The sequence below is a fragment of the Macrobrachium rosenbergii genome, chromosome 19 (genome assembly GCF_040412425.1).
Source record: "Macrobrachium rosenbergii isolate ZJJX-2024 chromosome 19, ASM4041242v1, whole genome shotgun sequence".
Classification (NCBI taxonomy): domain Eukaryota; kingdom Metazoa; phylum Arthropoda; class Malacostraca; order Decapoda; family Palaemonidae; genus Macrobrachium; species Macrobrachium rosenbergii.
The window spans coordinates 16,696,657-16,715,091 of NC_089759.1; the positions used below are offsets into that span (position 1 = coordinate 16,696,657).

Genomic DNA, 18,435 nt, shown 5'->3' on the forward strand with positions numbered 1-18,435 from the left:
CGTGTCGAGGGTTCGTGTCCCGGCGGTACCAGTTCATTTATCACTTATATAAATTCCCCCTTCGGTGATAATTCTCCATCGGAGATATTCCTGAGGTAGCATGAATTTGATATTAAGCGACATTTGTAGCTTCATGATTGTATATAAATCACGGTGTGATAAAAATTTCATATATATATATTTATATATATATATATATATATATATATATATATATTATATATATATATATATATATATATATTTATGTATATATATATTATATATATATACGTATATATACATATATTCATATATATGTACATATATATTTATTTTCATTCTGTGTACTCGCTTATACACACTGTGTATAATAATAGTAACAAGACATGGCAGTCAGAGATCGGAAGCCTCCACCAAACGTGTTAGCAAAGGTTCCCAAATATTTCGTTCCATTTACGCTATTCGCAGACACCAGAACGTAATTGGCACTGCTGTCCAAATATGTTGTGTTATTTGCGTATTCTGTTATAAAGAGCAATAGTTTTTTTTTTATATCAGTGACAATAACATTCAACGAAGCGTTAAAAAGATTCGTTAATCCAGATTGGGGCTCGGATCAACATTAGTCTTTGGAATAGGACGATTAAAAATGAATACAGAAAATGGGTTCATTCCTCTTGTTTTAACAGCTGACGAACAAACCGAACCTAAAACATAACCGTCTTCGAGATGGTATCAATAATAGTAAGTAATAGTAATAATGAACATGATCCACCATTACAAATACCTGAATATTTATGTCTAAATTTGTACTAAGGCACGATATGCATTCAATTCCGGAGGCACAAAAGCCTTCCATTCTCCTACCCCACTCCCCCGGGCCTCACAACTCCACTCCCATCCCTCTAACATTTTCATCATGAAATCCCCTAGAGTCTTCAACATCCCCCCCGCCTCCCCCTCCTCCTCCCCACCTTATCCAGTTCGCCAAGTGTCCTAGACCCACCCCCACCCCACCCCACCCACTCCCCACCTCCTCTTGTCATTTAAAGATGCTGTACTCTGCCAGAAATTGTCCAAGGCGACAAAATCCATCGTCACCTAAGAGAGTGAGAGCGAACATCTCTGGCCGAAGTCTCTCTCTCTCTCTCTCTCTCTCTCTCTCTCTCTCTCTTTCATGGTTTCATTTGTATACAATGAATATTTTTCTTCATGCAAGGCCGTTTGCTTTAGTCTTGGATTTGGTTAAAAGAGTGAAAAAATACGAAAAATACTAAGATTGAAAATAAGAGGGAAAGAAAAACATTCAAATTATTAGTAGCTGTCAAGTGTCTGACTGTTTGTCTTAAAGAAGGACTAGCATTTTTTTTCGTGAATTGTCCTTATTCAAGTAGATTAAACCGGGACTCTTCACTTCATTTATAACTGGAATCCAGCCTATATAAATTAGATCAGCACTAAAAATACCATTTTAACAACAACGGAACACTTCAGTACATTATTGGAATCCGCACGTATTTGTGACTAGACTTCTACCTTTATAAATTAAATCGGCACCAAAAAGATCAATTTAGCAACAACGAAATGCCTCAATAAATATCTCCAGAAAACCTATTGCATTCGAGACGCATATATATTTTTGCTTGATCTCCGCCTTGCCTTTTTTTTTTTTTTTTTTTGCCTTGCGAAGGATGAAGTGTTCCACCTTTTTTTTCTCTCTTTTTTTTCGCGTTGCTACCAATTTCTGAGGAATGTGAACCGTGATATGTTTTGTTACGGGGAAAAAGAGAAATCTCCAATACGGAAAAGTCGTGTTCTCGGGAGGAAGGATTCACAAGATTTCAAGAGAGAATTTCCATGAGGTTTTTTTATTTTTTGGAAGATGTTTCTTTTGTATACACAGTTTTAATCTTCCAGTGTCTGACAGGCTGCAGATCAGTCTTAACAGAGAGCAGGATGATTCCCTGATTTATGAAATAGAAACTTTGAAATGTGTTTATTTTATATGAAATCCTTTCTTTAGCCCAGGAAAGAGAAAGACAAGAGAAAACATTTTTTAGTCAGAATTGTAAACACCAACGTTCATTTGGCGACATTGCAGTGTTCATCATTCTTAAAACAACTTTTTTTTTTCACTGATTTTAATTTTTTTTCGAAAATAAAAAACTCCCAGAAAAAATGATTTCTGTATATGCGTTTAAACGAGTATGTTCATGAAATGCACAAATGAAGACCAGTTAATTGCTCTTGTAATTCCATGTACGTTTTGGAATGAATTCTGATGACAGAAACAGACTAATGGAAAGATGCAATGAAGGAGGACAACGACAAATGAAAAAATTACTCGCTGCTTTATTTTGTTTTAGTCATCGAGTATTTTACGCTGTAGGTACCTTTCTTTGCAAGACTGCAGCCTTTAATGGCTATTGCTTAGGAATCTTTGCTTTTATTGAAGTATACTAAAAAATAAAGTAATAAGTCATCATTTTCATCATCATCACCATCATCTTCAACGCCGCGTGACGCAATGGGCCTCTGTGAAATTTTTCCTCTCATGTCTTCCATGTGCTTTATCTATCACAAATCTCCACTTTTTTCAGTCTCTCTAAACAGTTCTCATCCAAGCGGGTCTAGGTGTTTCAACTCATGCGGCCCGCACAGCAAACCAGCATATAGGTAGCACGTACTATTCTCCCAGAGGTTGTGCAGAAGGACATGTCCAAACCATCTCCATCGCCCCTTTTTCATTATGTCATCTACACACGGAACTTCCGTAATTGCTCTTATGGTGTCATTTCTAACCCTAGCCTGCCAGATGACTGCTGAGATTCTTCTTGAAGTTCTACTTTCAAATCAACTAAATATTTTAGTTGTAGGCATTTTCATACTGTGATTCATGTTCGTATAGCAATACAGATCGTACTAGATATATATATATATATATATATATATATATATATATATATATATATATATATATATATATATATATATATATATATATATATAGAATTGGTTCTCATACAGTTTCAGTCGATTTGATTTCCAAATCTTATTCAGTTTTGCCATAATCTGATTTGAATTTTTTTTTTATTTTTGTTTTCTAGATTTTCAATTTAGTTAAAGACAAAAAAAAAAGAATAAGTAAATTATATTATTTTCAGGAGAAAAATAATTCGCATTTAAAATTGAATAACCCTGTAATGTTGATGATATAAATATTACACTTGTAATATTAATTGGGAACGAATTGTTGCTTTTACTCGCTTCCAATTCCATTTCGACGTATTATTCCCCAGCTTCCAACTCTTGTTATGATGAAATAGAGAATTTCCCTTGATCTCCGGGTCGCATGGCTGACAGGCTCGCGTTGCATCTCGTTTCCATGTATGTTGTCGATAAAACGCCATTTATTCATTTGTTCTTATCTCCAGGCATCCGCCTATTTCGCAATAAATGCTGTATGAAATGATTGATTTAATTGATTGGTAGATTTGATGTTGAAATGTATTGTCTGTGAAACAAATGGGCGGCCCTTTAATCTTTAGGTGCTTTTATTAATTAATGTCATATTGTGTGCGACGATTTGCGCTACCTAACGAACTGTCAGAAAATCAAAGCCTCTTTTACTTAAGCAAAGAAAGGCAGAACAAACAATTCGCTACCTAACAAATGCCAAGAAAACAAAGCCTCTTTTACTTAGGCAAAGAAAGTCAAAACAAACCATTCGCTACCTGTCCAACTGTCAATAAAACAACGCCTCTTTTGCTTCAGCAAAGAAAGGCAGAACAAAAAAAGCGTTCCTTTACAACCTGGCCGAATAACAAAGCCTCTTTTGCTTCAGCAAAGAGAGGCAGAACAAAAAAAGCGTTCCTTTACAAGCTGTCAGGATAACACCACCTCTTTTGCTTCAGCAAAGAGAGGCAGATAAAAAAAATCGTTCCTTTTCAAACTGTCAGAATAACAACGCCTCTTTTGCTTCAGCAAAAAAAAAAGGCAGAACAAAAAAATCGCTCCTTTACAAACTGTCAGGATAACACCACCTCTTTTGCTTCAGCAAAGAAAGGCAGAACAAAAAAAAAATCGTTCCTATACAAACTGTCCGAATAACAACGCCTCTTTTGCTTCAGCAAAGAAAGGCAGAACAAAAAAAAACTCTACTTAAATTGTCAACAAAACAAAGCCTCTTTTGCTTCAGCAAAGAAAGGCAGATAAAAAAAATCGCTCCTTTACAAAGTGTCAGAATAACAACGCCTCTTTTGCTTCAGCAAAGAAAGGCAGAACAAAAAAATCGCTCCTTTACAAACTGTCAGGATAACACCACCTCTTTTGCTTCAGCAAAGAAAGGCAGAACAAAAAAAAATCGTTCCTATACAAACTGTCCGAATAACAACGCCTCTTTTGCTTCAGCAAAGAAAGGCAGAACAAAAAAAACTCTACTTAAATTGTCAACAAAACAAAGCCTCTTTTGCTTCAGCAAAGAAAGGCAGATAAAAAAAATCGCTCCTTTACAAACTGTCAGAATAACAACGCCTCTTTTGCTTCAGCAAAAAAAGGCAGAACAAAAAAATCGCTCCTTTACAAACTGTCAGGATAACACCACCTCTTTTGCTTCAGCAAAGAAAGGCAGAAAAAAGAAGTCGTTCCTATACAAACTGTCCGAATAACAACGCCTCTTTTGCTTCAGCAAAGAAAAGCAGAACAAAAAAAAACTCTACTTAAATTGTCAACAAAACAAAGCCTCTTTTGCTTCAGCAAAGAAAGGCAGATAAAAAAAATAGCTCCTTTACAAACTGTCAGAATAACAACGCCTCTTTTGCTTCAGCAAAGAAAGGCAGAGCAAAAAAAAAATCTCTACTTAAATTGTCAACAGAACAAATCCTCTTTTGCTTCAGCAAATAAAGGCAGAACAAAAAAAAAATCGCTCCTTTACAAAGTGTCAGAATAACAACGCCTCTTTTGCTTCAGCAAAGAAAGGCAGAACAAAAAAAATCGCTCCTTTACAGACTGTCAGAATAGCAACGCCTCTTTTGCTTCAGCAAAGAAAGGCAGAACAAAAAAAAAAAATCGTTCCTATACAAACTGTCCGAATGACAACGCCTCTTTTGCTTCAGCAAAGAAAGGTAAAACAAAAACAAAAAATCTCTACTTAAATTGCCAACAGAACAAAGCCTCTTTTGCTTCAGTAAAGAAAGGCAGAACAAAAAAATCGCTACTTTACAAACAGTCAGAATAACAACGCCTCTTTTGCTTTAGCAAATAAAGTAAGAACAAGCAGAAGCGGAATCGTAATTCCCCCACAATTTCCTATGGCTGGTATGAACAGGAGAGTTCTGGCTCAGCCTAGATAGGCCGATCACACGTCGCTGAACAATTTCCTTATCTCTGTTTATGTAGTCGCCGGATTAAGCCCCTGGTCGTTCTGGCCTCCAATGTCAATGGACGGTGAATCCCGACATGGAATTCCAGGATTCTAGATCGAGTATCTTTCCAATATAACGTCACTTTGATATTTTTTTACGCTTATTCATTCGTTGTTCTCATCTCTTTTGTTCCGTTTCTCTTTTTCTCTTTCTCATAGGTGAAGTATTCGTGTGGAAGTTTGCTCAGCACAGTATGATTGCTAATAGTAATAATAATAATATAGATAAAAATATTCCCTTTCTGTTATTCCTTTAAAAGAAAATTCTAGGTATTTATGCCCTTTGATAGCTCACTTTTGTTATCAACGACTACTATTATTATTTGCGTTCTTGAGCTAGGTATTATTTTACGAAATTATCTGTCTTTTCTTCAAAAAAAAAAAAAATTAGAAAAAGGTGAAGTTCTTTAAGATTATAATTTATGTTTTTAGCTATTTTTTTGTGTGTATTATTAATGTGACTGAATTCTGCTGAAAAATATTGTCATTATTAAATCGAGGTAAGAACTCAAACACAGAATATTTAAAACATTTTTCTTCTGTCTTCTTGTATTTCACTTAATCGAGTGCCGTAGGTTCTTTGTCAAAGAAAACTAAGATGATGCAAAGGCAGTTATACTGAATACTTTTACAGCCTTAGGGCAAACCGGCTTGGGGGGGAAATTAACCGGTAGAAAATATATTCATTTGCAAAAGTAAATAAAAGCGCTAAGTCGTGAAGCACCAAAGAATAAAAGTTTAAAGGTAAATGACAACATCATTAAATTCGCTATGAAGTTTTAACTTAGATCAACTGCTAAGAAAGGAAATGAGTAAATAAACAAATATTTTCGTTTTATGAGGAAGAGAACGAGATGGCCTTAGCAACCGAAACAGTAATGTCAGTGCAAGAACTAGAAAGTATTATCTAATAACGACGCTTTTTCGGAGATGAATTGCCCTTTTTTTAAAAGAAAAGGTTGAAGAAACACAGAGGAAGATAGAGAATTCCTTCCTTAATTTATAAGTGAATTTTATGTCGAGTTGGCAGCAAGAAATTGGTGAAGGTATGAATTGAAACTCTCGAGGGAAGTCCCGTTAGAACAGTGATGGACTGAATGTAAGTTAGAAGTATCTTTATCATTCAATTCTCTCAAAAAGGATGTGAGTAAATCTACGAGCATATGAGAACAATAACCCACACAAGACTGAACTAAATCCCCATAAATCTGAACGATTTCCTCAGAGAAGTCTGTGTGGCATCTCGAAATGATAATCCAGGTTCATAGGAGTTGATTTTACCATCCATATAATGTTCTCCTTCAAAGATATTGTGCCATTCACTTCAAAAGCCTCCGAAAACTGATTTACCTGGAGTGTCCAGCTCCCTAAATCTCGACATCCCTGTGAAGTTAAAAGGAGTATTGAATTGAGAAGTATGAGGATAAGTCGTCCCAGAAGAACCAGGTTTATCCGCACTGTTGGAGGTGCTGCTGTGTTTAATATCAATAACACATTGATAACGAGAGCATTGGGAGACTACAAACCCACCAAAGGTCCTTTCTACCTAAAGTTTAAAGCTCTATCTCGTCTTGTCAGTCATGAAGCGAACTTTTTTGGCAAAATGTCTGTAACACTTCCCATTGTGCATAGTCTGTGGACAAACAAGTGAACATACAGATAATATTAAAGACGCAGGGGTAACGTACTGAACCAGAAGCATTACCCACTTAACTAATGTAATGATAAATTTATGGTACTAAAGTCTAAGGTAATGGTGCGTAGGCTTTCGGTTTCTTAGGCCTACTAACCCCTTCTTTGGTAAAAATTTCTTAAAAATGTACGAATAACGTGTTAGCAGTCCTGCTAACAAACAGACAAAGAATTTAAGTAAAAAAAGATAACCTTGGAGAATGTAAGAATCGCATTAGGTTAACAGAGATTAAAAAGAATTAGTTTCTGAAAAGGGTCAGGGTGAGAAAGAATGAAAAAAAATTATGATGAAGTAATTGAAACCTGTATTAGCAGGAAAAACAACACTGGGTTTTAAGGCCATTTATGAAGATCAGGCAAAGGTTAAATGAAAGAGCATATCTTTGAAGAAAAATATAAAAAACAAGGAAAACTGTAGCTCCATTAACAGCAACAAAAGTTCAGTAGGCGGATGAAAACCACGAGAAAGAATGAAGCCATAAGTAAAAAAAAGGGTTTAATTAACAAGCCAGTCTGACAAATCGCGTTAAAAGCTGGAAAGAAAGAAAGAAATAATGATTCGTTAGTGAATGAAAGAAGTGTATAGAAATGGGGAATGAAATTGTGAGCTATATATGAGCTACAAGCATTAGAGCTTGAATAAATAAAGAACTAAAAGAAGGAATATTATCTTACCGTCACATATAGCGCAGCTCCCCTAGCCTGATCCGGCTGAGCTGAGTGAGGAAGCTGGTGGAGAAGGTCTCGATAGCTGGAGACCGTCAGATGGGTTGGACAGCCTGACACCCGACCTCTGTCAACAAAACAATGCATATCATATTAGGTGCATCCACACTACAGGAAAACATGTCATGAACAGATGTCGGCAGCTTATTGCATAGATATCACAAACATGTTGGAAAAAATTCAGCCACCGAAAGTTGAGAACATAACACAAACAGGTTGAAAACAAGTCAGCGATCGGAAGTTGCGAACATATCACAAACAGGTTGAAAACAAGTCAGCGACCGAAGTTCGGAACATATCGCAAACATGTTGAAAACAAGTCAGCGATCGGAGGTTCAGAACATATCACATAGGCTGAAAATAAGTCAGCGATTGGAAGTTGAGAACATATCACACAGGTTGAAAACAAGTCAGCGACCGTAAGTTGAGGACGAATCTTTGATAAATGCTAGATGTTTGCAGGTTGCTTGAGCGTGTTTATGACATGTTTTGCTACAGTACGGATGCACCCATTTTATCTTTCATTACAAAATACACAGCTGCGTAAGACAACAAAAAGAATGCAATCGCTTTTAATATATTATTTCATATTTAAATGTGAATGTTACTTCTCAAGAGGAAAAGTATAGACTAATCAGGATATTTATGTAATCCCCCAAAATATAAGTCATTTAAATTTTCCAAAGAAGAAAGACTTTTCTTAATCAGTGTAAGGTGCATTGAGTGTGGTCCAAGGGGGCATAGCCCCCAAGTAAGTAAGGTACTTTTCCTTTGTTAATTGAAGGTGGGAAAGCTTAGGTTAATATTAGGCTCGGGCATTACACAAAGTCCCTGGAAATTACAGGACTTATACATGTTCCCTGTTTATACTTCATTCTTAGAACAGGAAGAAAATGGTAACCATATAGAGTCAATGTTGGAATAATTTTTGGTCAGAATAAATTAACTCAAGAATGAATGCAATGTTAACAACATCTTACTGAGAAAACGACTTGCAAAATGTTGAAACGTAACAACAATTCTCTCTCTCTCTCTCTCTCTCTCTCTCTCTCTCTCTCTCTCTCTCTCTCTCTCTCTCTCTCTCTCTCAGCTCAACAGCTCCATGAAAAGACACTATCTCTACAAAAGAGGCAATTAGGCTGTCTTGCTGAGGTGATAAAAAGGATCAAACGGTTTGGGACCAACAGTGTTGGTGAAAAGAAGAGGAGGAAAAAAAAAAGAGTCCCCTGATACGAGAGAAATAATTTAGATATTTATTAGAGACTGGATATGAGGTAAAACTGCATTGACAAACATGCCTGACATATCAGTTTTGTCGAGAATAATCGTACAAACCTTGACGGCATAATGATATTAAATGCTAGGAAAAATGTTCGTTAGATGCCGTGGTCAAATGGTGTTTATATATATATATATATATATATATATATATATATATATATATATATATATATATATATATATATATATATATATATATTTATATATATATATATATATATATATATATACTTATAAGAATATATATTTATATATATATATATATATATATATATATATATATATATATATATATATATATATATATATTCATATATATATATATATATATATAAATATATATTTGTATATATATATATATATATATATATATATATATATATATATATATATATATATATATATATATATATATATATATATAAACATCCAAGCAGGCACATAACCGCGTGGCCTCTTCATATACCTGCTCAGAGGCCTAATCAATCAGCATGTCAGTCCCTTGCGTGTATATATATACAGTATATATATATATATATATATATATATATATATATATATATATCTCATTCACCAGTATACTGATCTGGCCAAATAGAAGTCCTAATCCATTTACAAATATCTGGGGCATTCATACGTACATGCATGTATACATACATACATAAATGTGTATGTGTAATATTTGGTCATGCTCATCTTTCGGTACGGCCGTTGCAAAATTATGGTATGACGGTGAAACTATAAAAGATTTTGTCGATGTCATGATAAAGCTTTAAGAAGAATGGTAGGAGTCTGACGGCAGGACAAAGTGGGAAATGATACCATAAGGCAAATTACGGTAGTTTCATATATAGGTGAGGTAATGATAAAGGAGAGATGGTTATGACTTGTACATGTCCTTTGCACTAGCCAGGGGGGAATAATTCATGGAAGTGTTAGTTGGGATCCTCTGGGCACTAGAAGCATTGAATTACCCGGACCAACTTGGATGAATGGAATGGGATATAGAGTTTAGGCCAAAGGCCAAGCGCTGGGACATACGATGTCATTCAGCGTTGATGAGAAAAGTGAGAGTAAAAGGTTACAAGGGTGCAACAGGAGGAAAACCTCGCGGTTACACTATGAAGTAATCGTTAGGAGAGGATGGCTAGCAAGATGGAAGAAAAATAATATGAATTGAGGTACAGTAAAAGGAATGAAAGGGGTTGCAGCTACGGGCCGAAGGGACGCTGCAAAGAACCTTTAGTAATGCCTATAGTGCTCCCCGTGAGGTGCACTGACGGCGCTACCCCTCCTACGGGGACCAACTTGGATGAGAAATGTAAAACGGGAGGCTGAAAATGAGTGGAGATTTGTGGAAATGAAAGCACAGGAAAGTCATGAGCGGTGGAATTTAGCAGATGTCCATTACTTCGCGTGGTGCAATGGCGATAGTGATAATGCCCTGTTGCCCATCTTTAATAATATAATGAACTGATCAGCATCTGTAATCATGTTTGTCCCAAGAGCCATCCCATTCCAACGGGTAACGGCTTGTTGGTGTTTATATAGTGTTACTGTTATAAGCACTAATACTGATATTAACGATAAATCTTACCTCGCCTGAGCACATAGCTGAAGCGTGGAGGCGTCGAGCCCAAACTCCATGATCCTTGGAATGTACGTAAGTCGAGAGTGCTTGTATCGTCGGCCGGTTTCGTCAGTTGCTTCGGAGCTTCTTCTGAACCTTTTCAAACTACATTGTGATCGGACGTCGTAGCTCCTTGATTTCTTCTTGAAATTTGCATTTCTTTACAAGATGTTTATTATATCATTCACAGAGTACTGCTGACAGCTGCTGCTTCATTGTGGGGTAGTTGAAATTATCTATTTTCACTTTCGAACTTGCTTGCTTTTTACATGGATCTTCCTGAGGTGCAAGCAACGCTATACTTCATTGAATTTGCCGTTGTTCCAGGTGTTGGTGGCGTTACCTGAGGGAAAGAGAGTTTAATTAGTTGAATTAAAATAATTTGTTGGATCATGTCAAGATTAGCGAACCCAACATCATGTCAAGAACAGCGAACCCAATGATCCCCATGTAAAGAATGGCCAACCCTTTCCGGTCCGAACACCAATTCCACATGAGGGCTAGTACTAAACACGGCGAAATCGCGATTCATTTACACTGTTTTGCCATGTTTAGTACTAGCCCTTGAGGGTCAAAGGTATTTCGCCTTATTTAATACTAGCCCTGGGGAATCAAATGTCAGGTACCGAAGTTTTCATGTTTAGAACAGCGAACCTGATTATTCCCATGTAAGGAATAACGAACCCAATAATCTTCTTGCAAAGAATAGCGAACCCTCCTGCGAGTGGGTTCGCTAATCTTGACATGATCCAATTTGTTTACGTATCTTTAACTTTCATAGCAATCAAGACCTTGATGTTACCGGAAGTATGAAATTTATAGTTATGAATTTGACATCAGTGTTTCGTTATTAGATTTCTACGTATTATATGAAGCGAAAATAGCGTTTAAAGTCTAGTGAGGTTTAATATAAATATGGGACAGTGAGTGACCTTAATGTTGTCTCATAATAACTATTGTATGAAACCACGAGTTCTGTATAAAACTCATAATGAATTAAATAAAACCATAAATTTGAGAGACTTGATTATAAAATCACGAACAGTTCCAAGACATCTCGTCTCTTCTTCAGTATTGTTAATATCCAGTGGAAGAAGAGATGAGATGTGATTTTACTAAAACTTCCCAGTTTTTCAGTGTATAATGCTTGCCCGAAGGCCTTCGTTTATACAGCCTCATCACTGTCTTAGTGGAGACTAATTAGCAGTGAGTTATATGTATATATATGTTACAGGCATTTCGCAAATTGCCTAACATGTCAGCGAAATGCACTTAGGGACATTAGATCCCCCAAGGGGCTAGTACTAAACACGGCGAAACAGTGACTCACCTGCACTGCTTCGCCATGCATAGCACTAGCCCTGAGGGATCAAAATGTCTCTAAGTGCATTTCGCCATCTGCTTGAAATTTCAAGAAGTTCGTGAAATTCCTGGTTTAGCTATCTGCCTGTAACAAAATATGTCTGTATGTGTGTATGTTTTGTACGTTAGCATGTTTGTATGTATGTGTATAAGCTTTTGTGAACTCATAAAGAGAAAGAGAAAAAAGTACGACAGACTGACGGAATTGGAGGGAAGTTATAATATCTCATCGGAAAAGTAGAGGATAATAAATGGCGGTTACGAGGAAGACCATATTTATTTTTATACAAACCAGTGTACCCTAACCGTAAAAAATAACGGTAATATTAGACAGAGACGGCAAATCCGGACTATTAGGGCTTATGTAATCTACCGTCGTGAAGCTTACAAAGATGTACCTTAATTTTTTATAATTACATAACGTCTTATTGTTGGAAAGACTGTGCCTGGCCTACATAGCGACTAATCTAAGCAGCTAGTGTTGTGACGCAAGGAAAAGTAATACATAAATATATTCTGTATCGCGTTGTGTTGCAGAGACAATTCCGGTCTGCCTGTATTATAGGATATTAAGGATAATGAAAATATCGCCCTATGTATACCTTAGTTTAACCAGACCACTGAGCTAATTAACAGCTATCCTAGGGCTGGCCCGAAGGATTAGACTTATTTTACTTGGCCAAGAACCAGTTGGTTACCTAGCAACGGGGCCTACAGCTTATTGTGGAATCCGAACCACATTATAGCGAGAAATTAATTTCTATCACCAGAAATAAATTCCTCTAATTCTTCATTGGCCGGCCGGAGAGTCGAACGCAGGCCCAGCAGATTGCTAGCCGAGTACGATATCGACCCATCCAATGAGGAACTATCGTCCTATGTAGCATGAACCCCCGACGGAAGGATTTACACAAAACAACTATGACATTTTTTCATTAGAAAATTATTTCTTCTTTTATCATATATTATCTGGTTATGTTGCTGAATAACGGTAAGGAAATCACAGCAATACGAGACATGTATAAAATCTCTCAGACGTTTTCGAAATTCATCAAAGAGTGAGGCCGCCAGAGACTGCTATACAAAAACGCACGTACGGCCGTGTGTCCGTGCTAAATGTTGAATCGACACACACACACACACACACACACACACACACACACACACACACACACGTGCGCGCCCAATCTTAAATGGACGTTGCAATGTTTGCGCGACACAAATTTGAGCGAGGATTTGCGCGTTTGAGAGCGATAAGTGTATTTGTTTGGGCTTACTTACATCTCTCGTTTGCATATGAGAGAGCGCCTCTGAGACGGAGAAGAGCGTGTTCCAGAAGAAAGATGAGAGATTTTTCCCTTTTCTCTCATGATAATTTTATGCTGTGGGTTTCTGTTGATCTCATTATATAAACAGGAGCGCAAAGTTTGGTATATTCTCTCTCTCTCTCTCTCTCTCTCTCTCTCTCTCTCTCTCTCTCTCTCTGTCTCTGTCTCTCTCTCTGTCTCTCTCTCTCTCTCTCTCTCTCTCTCTCTCTCTCTCTCTAGTTATGCATTTGTGCATGATTACTTTTGTACGGATTATTGTTTATATATATATATATATATATATATATATATATATATATATATATATATATATATATATATATATATATATATATATATATATATATATATAATCATGAACGTGCTAATGGAAAGGACCCTCGCCACAGAAAGTTTTCACGACGCATCACGAAAGTTAATCTCGCTACTGTACTTTCGAAATAAGAAAGTATGACAGTAATAACATGTTGAAATAATCGTAGACCTTATCAAATACACGAAATACACCTATGTACACACACACATTCTCTCACACTGATACCACTGACACCACACATTAACACGCAATTAGAGGTGGTTTCGAAAACCTCGCAAATTGCACCGAGGAACGACCGTGTGACTGTACAGAGCAGGACCCAGAGACTCTGGATCCTGGTACAGAGTACAGCGGATTATTATTGCCTTGGGGTCCCGGTTGCAACGTAATTACAGAACGAAAAACACCGGGCCCCTGAGTTGTATATATACTAAAGACCCGCTTTGCCAAATAAGCAGCTTTGACGAGGCTGAGCCTCTAAGGAGATTTGCGTAATGACAGATTCGGTGAAATGTGAAAGGGCGGTGTGGACTGGTAATGGATGTCTGTTCCATACAGGTAAATAGATTTACCTGCAGTTTTAGAGGTCTCTGAAATAACAGTCTGAATCATTTTTATATGAATTGGTTTTTTTGTTGTTGTTGTTTTTGGGGTTGCCTTGTTTTCATCGTGGAAAGTGATTCAGAGTTCGTCAAGTTGATAAAAACCAGTTTATAGTGCACTTTTTATGGGTCTAAGAGAAAAGTAATGCAGCGTTCTTCAGGTTGATAAAGAGAAATTTATAGTCCACTTTTTATAGGTCTAAAAGGAAAGTAATTCAGAGTTCGTCAAGTTGATAAAAACCAGTTTATAGTGCACTTTTTATAGGTTTAAAAGAAAAGTAATTCAGAGTTCTTCAAGTTGATAAAGAGCAGTTTATAGTGCACTTTTTATAGGTCTAAAAGGAAAGTAATTCAGAGTTCTTCAAGTTGATAAAAACCAGTTTATAGTGCACTTTTTATAGGTCTAACAGAAAAGTAATTCAGAGTTCAAGTTGATAAAAACCAGTTTATGGTGCACTTTTTATAGGTCTTAAAGGAAAGTGATGCAGCGTTCTTTAAATTGATGAAGAGCAGTTTATAGTGCACTTTTTGTAGGTCTAACAGAAAAGTAATTCAGAGTTCTTTAAGTTGGTAAAGAGCAGTTTATAGTGCACTTTTTATAGGTCTAAAAGAAAAGTAATTCAGAGTTCTTTAAGTTGGTAAAGAGGAGTTTATAGTGCACTTTTTATAGGTCTATAAGAAAAGTACTTCAAAGTGCTTTAAGTCGATAAAGAGCACTTTAGAGTGCACTTTGATATAGGTCTAAAAGAATATCTAACATGTCTGTTATAAATGAAATCTAAAGTTAATAAAACATGATATTTTATAAATGAAATTTGATATATTACGGTATACTGGTCCATAAACAAATGACAATTGTCCATATAATTTCCTGGTGGAAATATAAAAGGTCAATGCTTCTGTTCAAATAAGTCGTTAGGCTTATTAAGTACTGTACTTAAACATTTCTAAGAAAAATATCTTATAAAGGTAGCCTCTGTCCAGAAATGAGTCTTCTGGCAGGTATATTTTGAAGAAAACAATAAAGCTGTCATGCGAAGAAGAGTTTAAAAACATAGGAAAGATTAAAGTTTTATCCCAAAAACATATATTGCCGCGAAAAAGGACCATGTCTTAGAGCTGTGTCACACGAACACGCCTTTAAATAGCATTTGTTATTGTGTTACCAGGCTTTGCCCCAAGTAACTAATATCCCTTAAAATCTAGTACTATATTTAGTTTTATGGGAATGGCTTTAAATTATGGTCGTTGCTGAGTATAATATACTTGAACCAGTATATTGGATGTTGATATTTATCGTCAGCTCAAAAATAAATTAATCAATTTAATTTAATTCAAATGTAATTTAATAAAAAAAATAAATATTTGACCACAGTTAAGATGACTTGAACCAGTTACTGTCAGTGATGTTGGCTGCGGATATTTATCGTCAGCACAGAAAGTAAATAAATTAATTATTTATTTTAATTTAATTTAATTAAAAATTAATAAATCGCCACAATTAAGGTGACATGCAAAGCTTCCATTTCGCCAACAATATTGGCTACTTGGCGTAAAAAGTGTCAGGAGAGGATGGTAAAAGATACCATAAAACTCTCGCTTCTGTGATGCCTCCTTTATTCGGCTTCTCTTACGTAAACTGAGGCAAATGGAGAACGAGATTTATATGAAGTCCTTACTGTCGCTCATGCTGACTGACGTGGTCTATCCTCTTCAAAATCCTTTCACTCTTTTGGGGTCCAAAAGGACGTCATTTCTGTCTCTGTTATTTTTAACATTGTTTGATATTTCTTTTGTTTGTTTGTAGAATTTGTGTTATTCCCCTAGCGCTCAAATTTACGAGTATTATTTTTCATTCCTTTCATTATTCTGGAATCGGCGTGTAAGCGTGTTTGTGTTTTCATGAGCACGCGTTTTTTTTTTTTTTTAGAGCAAAAACAGTGCAAGAAACGTAGAAAACCATTTAGACCATGAAGGTGCCAAAAAATAAATCGTTCAGTGACCTGAGGGATCTTTAGGACCTGGAAGGACGTCGAAACGAACACTCAGAATATCTCGGGGGAATCCTTCTGCTCGTCTTTGGAAAATGTCGAAAATTACTTCGCTTTTTTTCGGAAAATGTCAGAAAGAGCTTTCACGGGTAGGAACCTCTTGCACTCGTTCTCAAGGGCCTCCTTCCTCCCTTTCGTCATTTAGGGTCTCTCTCTCTCTCTCTCTCTCTCTCTCTCTCTCTCTCTCTCTCTCTCTCTCTCTCTCTCTCTCTCCATAAAAACACTCTTCGTGTCTGTATTTTCCTGTATTATATTTCCTTGCTTTTTTAACCTAACGGGAATGTTTAATTTTCCTCAGAAATATTATTTCTGACGACGCCTAGATTTTGTCCCAAATTGGTTTTTTGCTCCTTGTTCGAGATTTTCTTCAGTATTATATTCTCCTTACCATGCGTCTACAGTGAGTTCTAATCTTCAATCATTTTTTTTATTTCGTATAAACAAGGAACTCTGACGAACAAAGCAGTCCTAATATACAAAGGCAACCACTGACAATAAACTTACTACCTGTTATATAAAAAAAGTATATTAATACATCAAAAAAAAGAGGAAGGTTTTGTTCACATTACAGAACTGATGACTCGCCAAATTGGTTTCCTTTCCTGCTCCCGTAAGGTGGTGGTGCCCACAGTGCACCTCACTTGATGCACTGTAGGCATGACTGAAGGTTCTTTGCAGCGTCCCTTCGGCCCTTAGCTGCAACCCCCTCCATTCCTTTTACTGTTCCTCCGTTCATGTTCTCTTTCTTCCATCGTTCTTCCTATTCTCCCCTAAAAATTGTTTCATAGTGCAACTGCGAAGTTTCCCCTCCGCCCTGTTACACCTTTCAAACCTCTTGAATCTCAGTTTCCCTTTCAGCGCTGTATGACGTCATAGGTCCCAGCGCTTGGCCCTTGGCCTGAATTTTATATTCCATTTTCCATTTCCTTTCCTGCACACAATTGTCACAGAGTATTTGCTGGAAAATAAACCCTAATCCTTACTGTGTCGGTAATTGACAGCACAGCGTCATACGCTGGTAATTCTGACCAGGAATATACTGGAAGTGATCACTAAGAATAGGTAGAAGCTGAAACCTTACATTCTCATACAGGGGAATTCCAGCTGGAGCTGCTAATTAGGTCACAAATGAGATCCTGACAAGGGAAGCCTTTGAATATAATTAGGGAGCATTTCCTATGCGTGGGAAGTGTACTCTATATATTAATGGATAAGTTCCATATACAGAAATGAACGTCCTCTGTCTTGCAAGCTGATTTATTGACAGGTTCCAGAATAGGAACGCGTTGCCATCATAAAACCTAGAAATTTAACCTCACCATTTAGCAGAATTTATTATTTTTCCTCGTGTCTCATGAATCAGGGATGAACGATGCGAAATTTAGTTCTTAAAGATAAAATATTGACCTCGTACACAAGGGAATGCCATCAAAGTGATCAGTGGTCGGAATGATCACCCCTCTCTCTCTCTCTCTCTCTCTCTCTCTCTCTCTCTCTCTCTCTCTCTCTCTCTCTCTCTTAATAAGATTCTAAGGTAAACAGCACACCGGTCAATAACAGAAGTTTGTAATGGTATACCAACAAGTCTCTCTCTCTCTCTCTCTCTCTCTCTCTCTCTCTCTCTCTCTCTCTCTCTCTCTCTCTCTCTCTCTCATCGCAGACCTTCAGCATTTCCGGCACTTTTAAAACACCGGTTTTTCTTCAGCATTCAGTCATTCGGTAATTCCCTTGGACTTTCATTATTCACGAACTTGATTATTTTAAATGCATTATTATCAGTGTTCTAACAAACAGTTTAATGGAAAAGGAAATGGGTAATCAGGTAAATGAAGGTTGAAGCAGAAATGAAAAGATGTTTTTTCACTTTGTGTGAGGTTTGTTATTAACTAAAATGATGTTATAGGTGAGAAATACACTTCTCTTTTCTCGTAACTATGTGTGTATTAAAAAAAACTGCTCAGTTCTTCAGTGTTATCCGAAATGACATTTGTAGTAGTAGTAGTAGTAGACAGGATATTCCTTTAAAACGGCTCCCTTGCTCGC

At 36.6% G+C, this 18,435-nt stretch overlaps 1 protein-coding gene and 1 long non-coding RNA gene across 3 annotated transcripts in view; one reads left to right on the forward strand and one right to left on the reverse strand.

Moving 5' to 3' along the window:
* LOC136848650 (uncharacterized) overlaps window positions 1-18,435 on the forward strand; it is a 374,840-nt gene that overhangs the window by 148,588 nt on the left and 207,817 nt on the right. The gene's annotated exons all lie outside the window — the stretch shown is intronic.
* The window catches only part of LOC136848649 (uncharacterized), a 69,293-nt gene that overhangs the window by 9,454 nt on the left and 41,404 nt on the right, over window positions 1-18,435 (reverse strand). For both annotated transcript variants that reach the window (XM_067121059.1, XM_067121062.1), the window contains exons 2-3: window positions 10,701-11,076; window positions 7,772-7,889 (exon numbers count right to left, since the gene is read on the reverse strand). In XM_067121059.1, coding sequence (XP_066977160.1) covers window positions 7,772-7,889; window positions 10,701-10,750 — 168 coding nt within the window. In that variant the 5' untranslated portion in view covers window positions 10,751-11,076. The remainder of the gene's footprint in view (window positions 1-7,771; window positions 7,890-10,700; window positions 11,077-18,435) is intronic.